Source organism: Mastigoproctus giganteus, chromosome 1 (genome assembly GCF_048544385.1).
Source record: "Mastigoproctus giganteus isolate SK-2022 chromosome 1, ASM4854438v1, whole genome shotgun sequence".
Taxonomy (NCBI): Eukaryota; Metazoa; Arthropoda; class Arachnida; order Uropygi; family Thelyphonidae; genus Mastigoproctus; species Mastigoproctus giganteus.
The window spans coordinates 160,935,659-160,954,831 of record NC_143575.1 but is presented as its reverse complement, the minus strand read 5'-3'; the positions used below and the strand labels follow the sequence as shown (position 1 = coordinate 160,954,831).

General features: G+C 37.9%; 1 protein-coding gene across 1 annotated transcript in view; it reads right to left on the bottom strand.

Moving 5' to 3' along the window:
- The window catches only part of Arl8 (ADP-ribosylation factor-like protein 8), a 100,150-nt gene that overhangs the window by 46,956 nt on the left and 34,021 nt on the right, over positions 1-19,173 (bottom strand). The window contains exon 3 of the mRNA XM_090382880.1: positions 7,243-7,316. Coding sequence (XP_090239006.1) covers positions 7,243-7,316 — 74 coding nt within the window. The remainder of the gene's footprint in view (positions 1-7,242; positions 7,317-19,173) is intronic.

Sequence of the window (19,173 nt, the reverse complement as noted above, 5' to 3'; positions counted from 1 at the left end):
GTGTGTTTTATCAGTTAATAGTGTCAACAGACAAATAACACATTTTTTCTAAAATACCTTTAAGAATTTGAACACACAAAAAAATATATATGTAAGAAATAGCCCAAAAAAGTTTGAAATAACAATTCATTACGATTATTTGTACCCGACCCGAGCCTCCTTCGTGTTACACTAAGCCTGTGCAGACTTCTAGCGTGGAGTGTTATGAGTATGGCAGGATATGGTTTACCAAAATCATTAATAAAGAGTTAGAAGTAAAGCAGGATGCTAGTAGGTTGGTTTTATCTTTGGCCGAGGATGTAATAGAATCACCAGGTTTTAACAAAGGGGAGAATACAGAAGATGTGGTCAATAGCTTTGACAAGAGACAAGAATGCTTGACATTTGGACAATCAAGTTTTCTACTTTGGGCCTGTTAAAAATTGAATTTGGACCAAATAATAACTAATTGTTTCATGACTGCTGCAAGCTTTAGTGTAAACACAAAATGAAGCTAGCGATTTGGATGCACAAATTGCAATATTCTTATCTTTAACAGATTTGAAACAGAAGGTTTAGATAAAGGGTGAGATTTTTAGGTGGTATGCAGAATGAAGGATTTCATTTCTACAAGAATAATTTCACTCACATGATCTGAACACACATTTCGATTAGAATATTTAAAATAGTAATCCAACTAAAGAAATAAGAACAAAGATTTTGCAAATTAATTTCACATTCTTGTAATGCTAATTGACATGAAATTTAAAATGGCCATGAGAGAGAGAGAGAGCGCACAAGCGAGTGAGAGACCCCATTGGAGAAGAGACCATTACCAAGTTGTGATCTGACTTGCTAGATGACCTCTAGCATTGACCACATACTTTGAAGGGTTATTTTTGATAAAAAAAAAAAATTAAAAGTATTTGGTGTGTGGTTAGGATCTGGTGTTCTAGTTGGTAAATGAACAAGCTGGACAGGCTCATTAGCATCTCAACCAGCTGGGTTCATGTAATGAAAACTGTAGCCATGTGGAGTTGTGAACGCTAAAATCACCAAGGAAAATTATTGCACTGTTAGTGAAGTTAGAATGGAGAAAAGTCAAGTCTCAAAGAGAGGAATTTAAATAATTTCAATTGATTAGCGGAGTTGGGAGAATGACAGAGGAGATCAATAAGAGATTCTACTTTCAGAAGTCTCTAACAAGGAATATCAGAATGGAAATATGCAAAAGTACTACCTCTGAAGTAAAAGGAATCACAAAGCAAATAATTAGGGGAACTGAGATGGGTAGTTGAGGCAACCGATAATTGGGATTCTGCCAGAAAAAGCTAGTAGGGCTGGAAATGGATATCAACTGAGACCACATATATTTTAGAAATGAATGAGGAAGAGTTTTAATATTTTTTTATATCTAAAGGTCACTCATATATACAGAGGGTATTTAAATTAAAAGCTATCAGGGTTCATCCCACTTAATTTTTTGAAGTTTAGACTATTTATTGCTTGGACTTTTTTTTTTTTTTTTTTGAACATCATATTTGAGGTTAAAATTGAATTAAGTATTAACATTTAGATTTTATGATTTCTAAATCAAAAAATTCAACTGCTTTCTTTTCAATTAGAAAGTTGTTCAATATCCAGGGTTTGGTCTAAAAACTTAAATCAGTGTACTTCTGAAAGGAAGGTAAACTTGTTTTATATGAAAAAAAGAAAGATATGTAACTGTGAGGACACTAGATACAAACTGCTATCACATACACATCCCTCAAAGTAACGTTTAGCTGTGCTTTACAAGGGGGCATTTGAAAAGTTTATGGCCTGAGTATGAAGGGATTATTTGAAGAGTCTGGTAACACATTACTTTTCAACATAATCCCCTTTGGAGTCAATATACTTTAGCTACCAATGCTGCAATGCATTTATTCTGGCTGCAAAGAAGGTTGGTTTCTCTTGGACTTCCAGGAATGTATCCACTGCAGCAATGATGTCACTGTTGGTGGGAAAATGGATGACAGCCACAATTTTTCAAATTCAGAACCAATGGTACTATATCTGGTGGATATAGTGGATGGTCCAAGATTTCAAAGCTTCAATCATGCAGTGCAGTCATAACAGATTGCTGAGTAAGTGATTTGTACTGGTCGAACAAGACTCTTCTGCTAAGTTTTCCCTTGATTTAGCATTAATGTTTTCACCCAAATGCCTCATGAGTCTGCATAATATGACTCTGTGATTGTCTGGCCTTTCTGGAGGTAATTCATTAGCAATAATCCATCAGCATCACCAAAAAAAAAAAAAAAAAAAAAAAAAAAAGGGGGGGGGGGGATGTGTACCTGTACACACGAAAGATGTTTCATGTGAAAAGGAAATGACACAAATTACGCCACTTACTAAACGATGCTTATGCAGTCACTAATGTTAATTCGGTAAAGTAAGTAGGGGGCACGAGCCCGCCACTTACCGGTGGAAGGCTGAATGTCAATAAACCTACTCTTTATCCTGAAGGTGATGGCCAATTTATGGATGACAATGCTACAGTGGCAATGAAGTTCTCTGACTTCTTACTCCAACTTTGGAGTAAGGAGTCCAACGCTGGAAGAGTTGTTAGTAGTAATAACAGTTAATGACTACTATTACTACTAACTCTTCCAGCAACAACAGTTAAAATATTAACTATTATTAGTACTAACTAGTGTTAACGGCCCAGCAAATACTCCTATTTGCTGTTAGTTAATGTTAGTAGTACTCCTAGTTAGCATTAGCAGAGGCATTTGATGCAAGAAAGCAAGCTTATGCAGCATCAGCCAAAAAAAAAAAAAAAAAAAACCCTACTTCCACTTCACCCCTCTGTTCGTTCAAAATACTTGTCCAGCTGAGTTCTTCGTAAGAGCACCCCTTTGTTCCATTCACTAATCTTGTTGCCCTTCTCTGTACTCGTTCCAGCAGCTCTACATCCTTCTTGAAATGAGGCCTACAGACCTGTATACAGTACTCTAGGTGTGGCCTAACCATTGCCTTATACAAGGGAATAATCACCTCCTTATCCCTGCTGGAAAAATTCCTGTATATCATTGACAATACTCCATGAGCTACTCTTGCAGCCTGTCTGCACTGCTCAGAGAACTTCATATCTGCCTGCACAACCACCCAAGTCCCTTTCATTCTCTACCACTGTCAGTGTAGTACCACAGAGTTGACAAGTTGCTCTGGGGCTGCTGTTCCCCATGTGTAGTACTTTACATTTGTCAATGTTAAACTTCATTTGCCACCTCTCAGCCCATCTGCTCAACCTTTCCAGATCCTGTTGCAGCAGCATAGTGTCAGTAGTGTCCTTGACAACCCTGCCAACCTTTGTATCGTCTGCAAACTTGGACATTAAGCTTGATATACCATCATCAATATCATTTATAAATACAGAAAACAATAATGGACCCAACACTGAGCCCTGAGGGACTACACTAATAACATTAGTCCACGATGAGCAGTGTCCATTAATTACCACTCTCTGTCTTCTCCCCCTCAACCACCCCTTTATCCATAGCAGCAATTTGCCTCCAATGTCACACTGCTCCAATTTGTGTAGCAGTCTTCCATGTGCAACAGTATCAAAAGCCTTTCTAAGATCCAAGTATATAATATCAAAGCTATTCCCTGCATCCAGTTCTTTTGTGACTGCATCATAGTATCCAATCAAATTGGTCAGGCAAGACTTCCCCTTAACAAAACCATGCTGTGTCCGAGCTATAACTGAAGACTTGTCTAAATGATCCTGCAGTGCTTCTTTAACCAGTGCCTCGATTAATTTTCCTGGAACAGAAGTTAAGCTCACAGGTCTATAATTACTTGTGTCAGCCTTTGATCCTCCTTTGTGAATTGGGGTCACATTTGCACATTTCCAGTCTATGGGTACCTCCCCTGAGTCCAAGGAAGCTCTCATAATTATGGCTAAGGGTTTGCTTACTTCCTTTGCTGCCTCCTTTAATATAACTGGATAGATCCCATCCACCCCAGGTGCCTTTCTTGTATTTAACTTCAACAATTTCTCCTCCACTTTACTCCCAGTTATTTCAAGATTCTGTAGCTTACTGCTAGAGTTGAATACACCTCTGGCATTCCCCTCGCTGAATAACTCCTCATGTGTGAATGTCGATGCAAAATATTCATTTAGTTTGTTAGCTACCTGAGCAGGATCATCAACAGTTGACCCATCAATATCAAGTGGACCAATCTGATTCATCCCCTTCCTTCTAGAGTTTACATAAGTAAAGAACTCTTTGCTGTTTTTCTTTGCATCCCTTGCCAAGGATTTCTCGTAATCTGCCTTCGCCTGCCTAACCTCCTTTGTAACTTGGTTGCATATCAACTTGTATCTATCATAGGCTTCTGTGTCATGTGTTAATTTGTAAGTATCCCATGCATTTTTCTTCTCTGCCATATGCCTCATTAGTTCATCTGACATCCATTTTGGCCTAAACCTTGAACAATATTTCTTAGTTGGTATGTAAAGCCAAGATAAGTTCTTTGAATGCTTCCCATCTTGAATTTGCTGTTGGTAACATCATCAGTTGGTCCCACTGTATAGAATTTAAATACTGTCTCAGTCCATTGTAGTCGCCTTTACGGAAGCAATAACCCTTCCCTTTACCCCTAATGGTAGTTACCTCTTTGAGTAAATCCCACTTCAGCACACTGTGATCACTGCCACCTAGTGGTTCATTTATCTGCAGATTCTTAATGCATGAAGAATCACTGCTGATAATCAAATCAAGAGTATTACTCCCTCTAGTTGCCTCCCGAACATGCTGATGTAGAAAACAATCATCCAATAAATCCACGAAAGCCCTGCTAGTGTGTGAGTGACCAGCCCCCAATTCCAGTCAATATCTGGGAAATTAAAATCTCCCATTATAAGACTCTCTGATTTACTGGACCACTCTATTTCCCTGTACAGTTTCTTATTATACTCATCAGAGTCATTAGGCCTATAGCACACTCCTACTCTCAATTTTGATCTCCCAATGCTTATGTCACACCAAACTGACTCAACACTGCACTGTTCAGCGATGTCGACTGGCTTCACTTCCTTGGTTTTTATGCGTTTCTTAACTAATAGCATAACCCCTCCCCCCTTCCTATCCTGTCTATCCTTTCTGTAGATGTTGTACTCCCCAAATTCCAGTTCTGCATCCCTTATATCTGTGTGACACCACGTCTCTGATATCCCAACAATATCTGCCTTTGATGTTTTGAGCAATACCTCAAATTCATCAAATTTGTTTACTCAACTCCTAGCATTGGTGTACACGCAAGTATACCTGCACCTGTTTCTATTCTTAGCTACCCTAACACAACCCATGTGTTTACTTGTACCGCAATGGCTCCCAGCAGTCTCTGAAATATCATGCATCTTGTTTTCCAGGCTTCTGCTCATTCTAATAGAAGCAGTGCAAGAATCTCTTTCACCTCTGCCAGTGGCTACTGTCAATCTATTGGTCTTTATAAACTTAATGTTAACAGTTAATGTTAGTAGTAAAAACTATATACTATACATTACTAGTTTTAGGAGTATAACTACTACTAACCATATACTATATTAATAGTTATACTATACAGTATAACTACTAACCATATACTATATACCAGAGGTCTGCACGGACCCAGGCCTAGAACTCGGGTTAAGTAACACGAATGATGTACGGGCTCGGGTCGGGTACAAATAATTGAAATAAATTGTTATTTCACACATTTCGGCTACTTACTCTACTGAATCAACATTACTGGCCAAATTAGCATCGTTAGTGCCATTTAGGAAGTGATGTCATTTGAGTCATTTCCATAAGAAAATTTCATTACCAATTGGTTTTTCTTCAGTCTGAAAATGTAGTAGGTGCCGCCAAAGATGTTTTCACATCAAAAAACCAATGGCATCACCTGCCAGCAGAAAGAGTCAACTTGGCCTTCTTTGTAGGAGAGAGAAGAGCTGTTTCCACCGTTTGGATTGCTTCTTTGTCTCTGGCTAAAAGTGATGGATGCATATTTCATTCATGGTCACCTCGCAAGGAAATTTGCTGGATTTGCTTGAAATGATACAAATGTTCACTTGACTTAATAATTCTTGTGCATTTTTGATCAACAACTGTCAACAACTTTGGGACCCATCACGCTGACACCTTTTTCATAGCAAGAACTTCTGTTATTATGTGGTACAAACACATTTAGATGAGATTTCCAAGACATGGCAATGTATTGAACTGTCACTGATCAATCACTCAACACCACATCATGCACACTAGCAACAACTCCTGAGTGATGCAGACATTGCAGGCCTTCCACAACATGGAAGGCCTGCAATGTCTGCCAGGTTCTCCCTCCATTTAAATTCTGCTGCCTACTTTTTAACCATGGAATAGGAAGGGCATCCTCCCTCAATGTTGTGACCATATCCTCCCTCAGTAAGAGGGAGGATATGGTCACAACATTGAGGGAGGTGTTGGTCCCCTTTTTCCCAATATTGGGTGACTGCACAGTAATTGATTTTGTCCATCTTTCCTCATTAATACAACTTCATTGATTTCAAGACTTGTAATAATTAAAAAAATAAATAAATAAAATAAAATAATAATAATAAAAAAACCCACTAAAACTTGGTAGGTTACTATTTGAAGTGTTATACACTAAGTGCAGAAATTAACCCTTTCGAATTCAGACTATGAACTTTACAAACGCTCCTCACATACTAAAGCACAAACATCACGTGCAATTGTTTTTTTCATCTTAGAACTTTTTATCAGATCTTGTAATTACCAGTTTTAATGTAAATTGCTTTATTTTATTTCATATGAAATCAAATATTTTCTGAATGAAATTAATTTCTTAGAATTTTTTTTTTTAACTGTTAAATTCTAAGAAAATGTGACATAAATGAGTTAGTGCACTGTATAGGGCCTGCAAATGTCAAGGAAGGCATTTTTGATGTTAAAAACTGTCTTAAAATTGACTGTTATTTTCTTCTTGTTTTTCAAAAATTTCTCAGGACAGCCCTCCCCCCTACATATAGGGACCCAACAAACATTTTGGCACATGAAGGCATTTCTGTTTTTTAATGTGGCACTCAACAGAAAATAAATTGTCCATTGCTGCCAGAGATTACTGAATCTTCATAGCATTTTTTACTCTGTATAAAATCAAGAGGTGAAAATAAAAACAACAAAAAACACATCCAAATGATAATAAATCATTAAATGAATAAAAATAACTTACACTATGGCATTAACTCCTCTACAGTACCTTTCCCACATGCTCCGAAATCTCGGTTGTCCACCAATATCCCATATCTAAAACAAAATTAAATAAAAATAATTTCAGTTTAGGTTCCGAATTAAAGTACCACCTGATTATAAAATAATTTCCAGTGTTTCAAGCATTATTATTATAGCTTTCAGAGTATATTAGAAAGAATTTTAATTTTGTAATATTTCTATATTTGGCATCCATGTGATATCCAGTGCTAGATTTAAGATGATTACTAATTTACATTCACAAACAGCAAAGCGCTCATTCTTCTAGATCAGGGGGTCACCAAACTTTTTTCACGATGGGTCAGATAACCGAGAGATTGACGAGCGCGAGCCGTATAATCATTTTGTTCAATATGTACAATTCAGTAAATACAACAAAAATGAAGACAACGAATATATTTATTTATCAATACACAAAATATGCAAAAATAAAGAATATATAGAAAAATAAAGATAACAAATATATTTATTTATCAAAAACTTATCAAGGAAGGCGACATTAGAAATAAGATAAGCAGAAAAGATTAATGTGATTTATGGAACTGGTGTTTAGCTTTTAAAATATCATCAATGTTTGCTTTTGAATTGCTACACCCAACCAAGAGAATTGCCTTTAAATGTTCATCACTCAGGCTTGTTCATTGAAAGCTGTCATTGAAACAGTAGTATTTCGTTGATTCACTATTTATTATATTTCCATATAAATAATTACAATATATTTTAGAATTTTGATCATTTGTAGCACAGTGTGGGGTGGGCTGGATGAACAGACTACACGGGCCAGATCTGCCCCGCGGGCCATAGTTTGGTGACCCCTGTTCTAGATGATGTTGAAATGGTGCAATGTAGTGAGTTACTGAAGCAGTACATACAGGGACAGGGACGCAAATCTGATGCTCTGTTATGAGAATGTCAACATGCATAATCGCAATCATGGTCCATTATTCAGTAAAGCGAACAGTTTGATAACTATGATATAGAAAGTTGAAGACAGATTCCAGTAAAAAGAATGGAAACTGTTGCTGGAGTCTGCTGCAGTGGAGGAGCAGAAACTCTTTCCCTGACCTTCCATTAAAAATTACTTCAATGTTTGCTAGACTTAACACTCATGGATTTCTGGTTATTATGGGAATACAAAAGTTCATAGTTTATAGAATGAGCTCCAACAACAGTACCAGAAAAATATTCTTTCATCAGTGATCAGTTGTGTGTGCAGTGTGTTGTAGACATTAGTGATGGCAACATAGGAAGAATATTGCAAACTTTCTAGAAAGGTATTGGAATCTAAAGAACACTTCTCAGCCTTCATACAACACATAATACTATAGTACTCTAATATTGTGTGCTGAATGAAGGCTGAGAAGAGATATGATGGTTGCTGACATTTGGGTAGAATTCTCCCACAGCTTATAATATTTATGAAATACTTAAGAAGGAAAGTTGTTCCAAAGAACAGAAATAGATGGGCTATGAGGAAGAAGACAAGTTAGTTCAGCAAGTCTGGAATTTAATTGTGATTATATGCTGGTTAGTTAATGTACAAAGGACATTTGGATTGGAGAGTAGCTGAGTGGTCATGAGAAAGAGTGTAGTAGCAAGTGCTATTTGAGTGGGCCAGGGTTCAAGTCTGTGACTGATAAATATGATTAATGTTTGTATCGATGATTTATTGTAAACTCTACTGACTGTGGCCGTGCTGGAGTATAAACAAGAAATCGTGGAATTACAGATGATTCAGAAGAACAGTGCTAATGAAACTATCAGCAGAAAAGGTACATAGCATAAACTGAATAATCTGTATGATAATAACCTAATGCTTTCTTTTGGATAGTCTAAGGAGCTCACAAGAAGTTTTGGGGGGCACTACCTCAGACGACAGAACACTATTCCTTGGTAGGCCATATTTGCAAACTGCACAGAATCAAGAGCTATTTAGGAGTAAAGTAATGCCAAGTAAAATTTGTGATATGCTTATGCCAAAAGAGGCTAAAAATTGAGAGAGACTCAATAAAGAAATGCTGAGTAAAGGAATATTGAAGATGAGTATTTATGTAAGTATGTGTGAATGAATGAGAAAAGAATTCTCAATTTTGTGAGAAATAAGACAAAGTAGAGGGTTCAGTCCTGCATAATGACTTCAATGTTAACAAAACAACATTAACAAAAGTTTAATGTTGAAGGCATAACTTAGGTTAACACTGGCCTGTATAATAAAAACACTCATACACCATATTTCTTTATGTAGCTTAGCCTGCTTAACTGTCAACTAAAATATCTACTTTTTCAGCCCCCCCCCCCTCCACAATTTGGGATCCCAGGAAAGGACTGGGTAGGTCCATGCAGAAAGATGGCTTTGGCCATTACAACTAAGAAATTCTGCAGTGTGAACTAGCGTTTTACAGGTCATGCTACTAGCTTTGAGGCTGCACTGCCAACTTTTTGTTTTACAATTGTTGTGATCTATATTTTGCAACAATTTATGACTTTCACAGGTATGCTATGACAGACTTAAGCTTAAGTATGGCAACACTAAACTATCAACAGCATTAATTTACAGAATAAATCTTATTTGGTGTAGGAATGTAAGGATGAATAACTCCTCTCTGATTTTAAAATCAGAGAGGAGATTGTATTCTTCATTCATTCACAAGTTTTGGCTTACAAAAAGAATTCAGATTGGAAAACTGACAAAATTGAATTAATTCATATATAAATAGATGAAGAAGATAGTATTACATAAAAAAAAAAAAAAAAGTTTTTTTTTTTTTTTTTTACAAATTTGAGATTTTTTTTTAAAAATTGTGATTTAAGTAATTTCGCTCTAATACAGTGGTAACTACATCCATATAAGAAAAAAAATTTATATTTAAAAAGGGTTTAAGTTTCCAATTTTATGATTTAAAAATTTCATGAAGAACTCATTGATCAAACCACAGACATACACTGATGAGCCAAAACATTATGACCACCTACGTAATACAGTGTTAGTCCTCCACGTGCAGCCAAAACAGCTCGTACCCAGCGAGGCATGGACGCTACAAGATTTCCAAATGTGTCTTGTGGTATCTGGTACCAACACATAAACAGCAGATCCTTTAACTCCTGTAAGGTCTGTGGTTGAGACACCACAGATCGGAGTTGCTGTTCCAACACAAACCACAGATGCTGGATAGGACTGATGTCTGTGGAATTTGGAGGCCAGGGCAATACCCGGAAGTCGTCTTCATGTTCCGCAAACCAGTCTCCAATAATCCAGGCGGTGTGGCATGGCGCATTATCCTGCTGAAAGACAGCACCACCAGAAGAAGACCATTGCCTAGTCAGCAATGATGTTTAAGTAGGTGGTAGACATCAGAGTGCATGGCACATGGATGACTGCACCCAGGGTATCCCAGCAAAACATCACCCAAAGCATGACACAGCTGCCACCGGCTTTCGTTCTCCCATGGTGCATCCAGGCACCACCCCAGGTAAACGACGCACATGTACCTGGCCATCCACATGATGCAACAGGAAACGTGATTCATTGGACCAGACTACCTCCTTCTAATCACTCAAGGTCTAGTTTCGATGCTCGCATGCCCATTGTAGGCACTGTCACCAGTGAACCGTAGTTAGCATGGGCACTCTGAGTGGCCTGCAGCTACGCAGCCCCATTTTCAGCAGAGTTCGATGTACTGTGCATTGTGACACATTACTCCTGCCACCAGCATTCCAATTACCTGAGAGTTGCACCACAGTCGCCTTTCTGTTGCCACGTACCATCTGGAAGAGCCTTCGCTCACCTTGAGCATCGATGAGCAGTGGTCGTTCAACACCTCGCTGGCAGTTCGTGGGTTCCCCCTCCTCGGACCACTTTTGGTAGGTACTAACTACAGCTGACAGCGAGCATCCCACCAGCTGTGCCATTTCGGATACGCTCTGACCCAGTCGTCTGGCCATTGCAATTTATTTGGCTTTTGTCAAACTTGCTTAAGTCTGTTGCCTTTCCCATCTGAAGAACAAGAGTAACACTAATTAACGGAGCTCAGTATCAGGTGTTTTTTATACTGTGTCCCGACCCGCGCAAGCACCGTACTTCACCTGCAGTTGCTTCGATTTCCATAACGACTCACTGGTCATAATGTTTTGGCTCATCAGTGTATTCTGTAACACACTCTAGAAAGGGTCAGGGTAAAAAAAATATCTGAAGAAAATATTCTCTATTCATTAGAGAAAATATACTGGTTTTTTTTTTATGGAACTTTGTATGCAGGATGGTCACAAGTCAAGTCAAGTAATTGGTTATTTATCATTTAATTTGTATTGCTTTGGGATAATGATAATAGTTAATTATAATCATAGTTAGTTAATAATAGTTAATTATAAATATTATTTATAATTAATTTCACATACAGATAAAAGTTAATAACAAATTTAAAAGCTTTTAATTTTCATAGTTTATCAATGGACTGAAGTATCCAATATAAAAGCATAAGGTTGTGTTCGGTGCAGAGAGGATGAAGAAATCAGGCACTGACTCAGCATTCTGATAAGCATTTATGAGTTTGAAGAGTAGAGTAGTTGTCCCCAAAGGAATTAAAATGAGGGCCATCAGGCCTTAGCTGCTAAACTCAACAGCAGAGCTCACACTTCTGTATCAGACAACACAAAGGCAATCTCCAAGGCAGAATACGCTGGTCCTGCAGGACGAAGTTATTGTTGGTGATTAATGTCAGGGAAATACGTGCAAGAAGGATAGATGGAACAGGACCAGGGTATATCTGCCAGGGGCAAAAGCAGATGACACTGAGCAGATATCATTTTTAAAGTGCACAATGGGTAATATTGTTGTACAGATTGGCATATTAAGAGTAGGAGATCTAAGGACTTACTTAACAAGTACAGGTCAATGTGGGAAAAAAAGTAGGGAGATACTAATGAATTTGAAAGTTTGCAAATCTGCATGAACATGCTCTGTAAAAGTTTTCCAAACTTGGTTTCTGTAGGATAGAAGGGTTGGTTGGTTTGGATATTTTACTGGCACATCAGCTTCTATGGCTATAGTGAGCCAAACTTATGATTTACTCACTGATGTCTTTTCTTATGGTTTTTATTTCAAATTATAGTAATTTATGTGTTTCAGAAACTGGAAAACTTCAGATATATTAGATCTATCTACAATATTGTTCGTAATGAAAATGTGTCCGTTCCTTTTAAGGAATTAAAGGTAATTGGACATTCTCATGTAAAGTTAGGGCAGTCAAGTAGAATACGTTAGACTGTTTGACAGTCGAAGCACTGAGGTGGAGATTCAGCTCGGAGCAGATAGGAGTGGGTAACATTGGTGTGTCCTATTTTTAATCTGCTCAGTATAACTTCTTGTGAGTCTTGTACTGGTTTTCCATGGTTTTATCTGTAATAATTTGTTACCAGCTTGCTCCTGCCATTTTTGTTGTCACTATCTTTCACTGTTATTTCGAATTGTAATTTTATAGTCTAGGTATGGTATTTTTATGGTATTGTTGATTGGGCTTTCCACTTGTTTTGCTGCCTGTTCATTGCCATCCATTCCTACATGTCCAGGAATCCAACAGAAACTTATGTTTTGCTAAATTTTGTTAGAATGTTTTGTATTTTACATATAGTAGGATAGGTATTTATGGTGTTATCCTTTAATGCTTGCAGGGCATTAAATGAATTTGTGAAGATTATACTGCTGGGTATCTTAGTAAGCCATATATGGTTTATGGCTAGTTGTATAGCCCAATTCTGCAGTATAAATGCTGCACTCTATTGGGATTACTTGAAAGATGATGGTATTCGGAAACTTGGCGGCTATTCCAACCTTAGTTTTCGAGCCATCTGTGCACATCAGGGTGGAATTGCAATGTTGGTCTTTGTAGGCTACATGTAACTGCTGTAAATTTTGTTTAGGTAAAGAATCCTTTTTCCAATTATACATATGGAGATTGCATGTTGTTTGTATGGTATCCCACGGCAGATACATTACTTTAAGAGAGGTTACTATCTGACTGAGATTATGTTAGCATTAGCAGAGGCATATGATGCAAGAAAACAAGCTTATGCAGCATCAGCCAAAAAAAAAAAAAACAAAAAAAAAAAAAACCACTCCCATTTTACCCCTCCGTTCGTTTCAAATACCTGTCCAGCTCAGCCTTAAATTTATTTAGGCTATCAACTTCCATAACAAAAGATTGAAGTCTATTCCACCAATCAACTACCCACTGGCTAAAGGCAAACTTCCGCACATCTATCCTACAACTGTTTTTCCTCAATTTCAATTTATGCCCTCTCAGGTGATTATTCTGAGCAAGAGGAAGAATCCCATCAGCATTGAGCATGCTCAAACTATTCAAGGCTTTATACACCTCAATCAGATCACCTCGCAGGTGCCTAGTCTCCAGACACTGGAATCTGCAAAACTCAAGCCTTTCTTCATAAGAAAAACCCTTCGTTCCATTCACTAATCTTGTTGTCCATGTTGCTGTAGTAGGTCTTTTAAATAAATGCCTGCTTGTTTGTTGGTATTTGGATGTGTTCCATATAAGTTTTCAAACTTGGTTTGTATAGGATTTCCCATGTCGGATGGTCAGGTATTGATTTTATCTTTGCAGCAGTGGCTCGTGAGCCTCTGCATATAGGCTCTGGAGAGGTGATGTGCGATATGCTTCTAATACTGTACCCAAAGCACTATGATGCACTGGATCAAGCCATCTCAGGGAACTCAGTTTGGCTGAGTTATATATGAGCTCCATATTCTAGTCGAGATCTTAGGAGGGTTCTGTATAATCAGAATAAAGTAACTATCTGCGGCGTAGGTGGTTGCTGATAAGACTCAAAATATTTAGTTTCTTGACGTAATAGGAGGGAGTACACGTTGAGAGCCTTATCAATCAATTCGGCCGCAAAGAGAATTTCCAAGGTTCGCAGGGGAAGAATTTTTCTCACTGTGGCCTGTGCTTGTTCATAGGAAAGACTTTTTATAGGGATGGGATACACTTGAACAGAAAGGGTGCAAGGATATTTACTGATTCTATGGAGGCAGTGATAAGTGTGTTAAAACTGCTAGCTTGAGGGGATACAGAGACTAATAGATTAACTAGGGCTGCAGGCACAGGTGAGAGTGATTCTTGCACTGCTATTAGAACAAGCAGCAGCCTGGGAAACAAGATATTGGGATTTCAAGCCTTTCTGAGGGTCGTTGTGGAACAAGTAACTACACTAGTTGTATTAAGTTAACTAAGATTAAGAATAAGTGCATATTTACTTGCATGCACTAATGCAAGGAGCACTGTAAATAAATTTGATTAAATTTGATCTGCATCAAATTTATTTGATCTATATCATTTGATCTGCAATTTATCAAAATTGCAGCCATTGTAGGGATAGCAGAGCATGGTGTCACACAGACATAAGTGATGCAGAATTTGAATACGAGGAGTTTAAAGTATACAGGAGGGATTATGCTCTTAGTTAAGAAGCACAGGCAGTGCATCTAGGTAACAAGGGTGATCAGTGCAATGTTAAGTCAGCTTGGAGTGATATAAGCAATAGGAAAATAAAACTGATGTTTGTTTGTTATTTGGTTTTTATGAGCATTAGCAACTAAGGCCATATTGCTCCGGGGATATGCGGTGGTCATTCCCTGACCTTTCCGCATCCTCCGTATTTGGTGGTTACGGGCTCGAACCCCGGTCTAATCAAGAAGCGTGTGCTACGCACTGCCGCTCCTGCCCACCTAGCTACGGAGGCGCCAAAAAAATAAAACTGAAAGTAAGAGTGTGTTAGCATTACAGTAGTAGTGATAAATGATGCAGAAAGCAAGCTTATACAGCATCAGCCAAAAAAAAAAAAAAATCCATTCCCTCCAACAATTTGTCTAGTTCTTCTTGGAATTTATTTAAGCTGTCAACTTCCGCAACACATGGAAATTTGTTTCAGCAATCAACCACCCGCATACTAAAGGCAAACTTCCACACATCAATTCTGCAACTGTCTTTCCTTAATTTGAATTTATGCTCCCTTATGTGCGTAGTCTGAGTAAGAGGAAAAATCCCATTAGCAATGAGTTTGCTAAACCCATTCAAAGTCTTAAACACCTCAATCAGATCATCTCGCAGGTGCCTAGTCTACATATGCTGCAATTTGCAGAACTGAAGCTTTTTTGGTAAGAGCACCCCTTTATTCCCCTCATCAATCTTGCTACCCTTCTCTGTACCCATTCCAGCAGCTCTGCATCCTACCTAAAATGAAAGCTCTAGATCTGTATGCAGTACTCAATATATGGCCTGACAGTTGCCTTATTCAATGGGACAATCACCTCCTTATCCCTGCTAGCAAAATTTCTGTATATCCTTCAATAACACCTCATGAGCTGTCCCCTGGCAGCATATCTGCCTGCTCAGAGAAATTCATATCAGACTGCACAATTACCTCCAGGTCTTTTCCATTTTCCACTACCTTTAAGTATAGTACCACACAGTTGGTATGTTACTCTTTGGTTCATCATCATCATCAGCCATTTTCAATCCACTGCAGGATGAAGGCCTCTCCAGCAACTTTCCAGTTACTTCTGTTTTGAGCACTGGACATCCATTTACTACCCACAAACTCATGAATTTCATCTATCCATCTCCGCCTTTGTATTCCAGGTTTTCTTCTAGCTCCTCTTGGATACCATTCTGTTATTTTCTTAGTCCATCTGTCATCATGTCTTCGAGCTATGTGTCCTGCCCAAGACCATTTTAGTTCTTTAGTTTTGATAAGAATGTCCTTTACTTGAGTTTGTTGCCTAATCCATGTGTTTCTCTTCTTATCTAACAGTCTGATTCCCAATATGATTCGTTCCATTCTTCGCTGTGTAGTTCTCAGCTTCTCTTCCATTCTTTTGGTGAGTGCCCAAGTTTCACTTCCATAAGTCATGGTGGGGAGTATACATTGGTTCATTATTTTACGTTTCAGACAAACGGGGATATTGCTCTTCAGTATGTGACTATATTTCCTGAATGCTATCCATCCAAAATTTATTCTTCTCTTGACTTCCAGCCATTTATCATTATTACAGCTAATAACTTGTCCCAGATAAGTATATGACTCCACCTTTTCAATTACTGCTCCTTCAATCATTATTTCCCTTTCTGTGGCATACTTGTTCATCATTACTTTTGTTTTAGCCATATTCATCTTTAGTCCAAAATCCTTACTAGCTGTGCATAACTGATTAAGATTTTCCTCTAATTCTTTGGGATCATGGCTTATGACCACAATGTCATCTGCAAATCGTAGATGGTTTAGGTACTCTCCGTTAACATTGACTCCTTTCTGCGACCAGTCTAATCTTCTGAAAGCTTCCTCAAGGGCAGCAGTAAACAGCTTCGGAGATATTGTGTCTCCTTGTCGAACTCCTTTCTCAATTTTAAATTTCCTACTGTCTTTGTCTAGTCTAATAAAGGAGGTAGCACTCTCGTATAATTTCTTCAAAATCATAATATATGGGGTATCAATGCCTTGTCTTTCCAGTGCCCGAAACATTGCCTTATGCTGTATGGAGTCAAATGCCTTTTCATAATCCACAAATGCCAGGCATAATGGTGTTTTATATTCATTTGCTTTCTCTATTAGCTGTGATATTACATGAAGGTGATCCATAGTTGAGAATCCTGTCCTAAAGCCAGCTTGCTCTTTCGGTTGATTCTCATCAAGTATTCTTTCTAATCTGTTAGTAATGACCCTTGTGAACAACTTGTAGATGTGGGATAACAAGCTAATTGGTCTATAAGTTCCAATTTCTGATTTATCTCCTTTCTTATGCAGCAAAACTATGATTGCATTATTCCACTGCTTAGGCATCACACCTTTTCTAATGCACTTTGTGAAGAGCCTTGCCAGTTTTTGTGTTATGTCTCTTCCTCCCAATTTTAACAACTCTACAGTAACTTCATCTACCCCCGGGGCTTTCTGATTCTTCATTTTCTTCAATGCATGTTCTACCTCATCAGGAAGAATATTGGGTATGTCGTATGTGTTGCTACTTTGCAATCCATCTTCCCCACTGCTGGCATCATTCCCCTGCTCCTTGTATAATTCTCTAACTCTTTGGTTACTGTTACCCAAATGCAGTACTTTACATTTATCAATCTTAAACTTCAATTGCCATTTCTCACCCCCATCTGTAATTAGTAGTGTCATCCTTTGATCCTCCATTGTGAATACATTGGCACATCTCCATTCCGGGGCGGACTTCCCCCTGAATCAAAAGATGCTCTCATAATTTTGGCAAGAATTTACTTACTTCCTTTGCTGTTCCCTTAATATAATTGGATAGATCCCACCCACCCCAGGTGCCTTTTTTAAGTTTAACTTCAATTTCTCTTTCACATTCCTCTCAGTTATACAAAATCATTTAGCTCCGTTAGAATTTGATAAACTTCTGGCATCCCCTTCCCTAAAGAATTACTCGTGTGTGAATTTAGATGCAAAATGCTCATTCATTTTGTCAGCAATCTGAGTCGGATCATCAACGATAGAACTATCGATATCAAGTGGCCCAATTTAATTCATCCCCATCCTTCTAGTGTTTTAGAGTAAAGAAGACCTCACTGCTCTTCTTTGCATCCTTTTTTCAAAGTTTCTCATAATCTGCCTTTGCTTGCCTAACCACCTTTGTGACTTGATTACAGACCAGTTTATATCTACCAAAGTCTTCTGTGTCACCTGATAATTTATATCTATCCAATGCATTTTTCTCATGTGCCATCAGTCTCATTGGTTCATCTGATATCCATTTAGGCCTATACCTTGAAGAGTGTTTCTTAGTTGGTATGAAAAGAGAAGTAGCTTCTATGATTAATTCCTCAAATGGTTCCCATTCAGAATTGCTAATGGTAACATCATCAGTTGGCCCACTGCATAGATTTAAAGACATTTTGAGACCATCACCCCTACAAAAGTCCTTCTCTTTACCCTTGAGAGAGTTATGTTTTTAAGTAAATTCTATGTCAGTACACTGTGTTCACTGCCACCCAGAGAATCTTTTACCTACAGGTTCTTAATGCATGAAGGATCGCTGATAATCAAATCGAGAGCACTGCTTCCTCTTGTTGCCTTTCTAACATGCTGCTGTAGAAAACAGCCATCAAACAAATCCACAAAAGTCTTGCTAGTGTATGATTGACCATCCCACTAGTTGCAATCAATTAAGAATTAATTGCAACTTTATTAAGAATTAATAATTCTTAATTAAGAATTATTAATTCTTAATAAAGAATCTGCAGATAAAGGAACCATTAAGAATCTGCAGATAAAGGAACCACTAGATGTCAGTGACCATAGTGTGCTGATGTGGGATTTACTTAAAGATGTAACTACCATTAGGGGTAAAGGGAAGGGTTTTTGCTATTGTAAGGGTGACTACAGTGATCTCAGTCAGTTTTTAAATTCTATACAATGGGATCAACTGATGATGTTACCAACAACAAATTCTAAATGGGAAGCATTCAAGGAAGTAATCTTGGAAGCTACTAGGCTTTTTGTCCCAACTAAGAAATACCATTCAAGGTTTAGGCCTAAATGGTGGGATGAACTAATGAGACTTGTGGCAGAGAAGAAAAATGCATGGGATGCATATAAATTATCATGTGACACAGAATGCTATGGTAGGTATAAGCTAGTCTGTAATCAAGTTAGGTTAGGCAAGCGAAGGCAGATTATGAGAAATCTTTGGCAAATGCTGCAAAGAAAAACAGCAAAGACTTCTTTACTTATATAAACTCTAGAAGGAAAGGGATGAATCAGATCAGTGCACTTGATATCGACGGTTCGATTGTTGATGAACCTTGCTGAGGTAGCTGACAAACTGAATGAGTATATTGCCTCTATCTACATTTACACA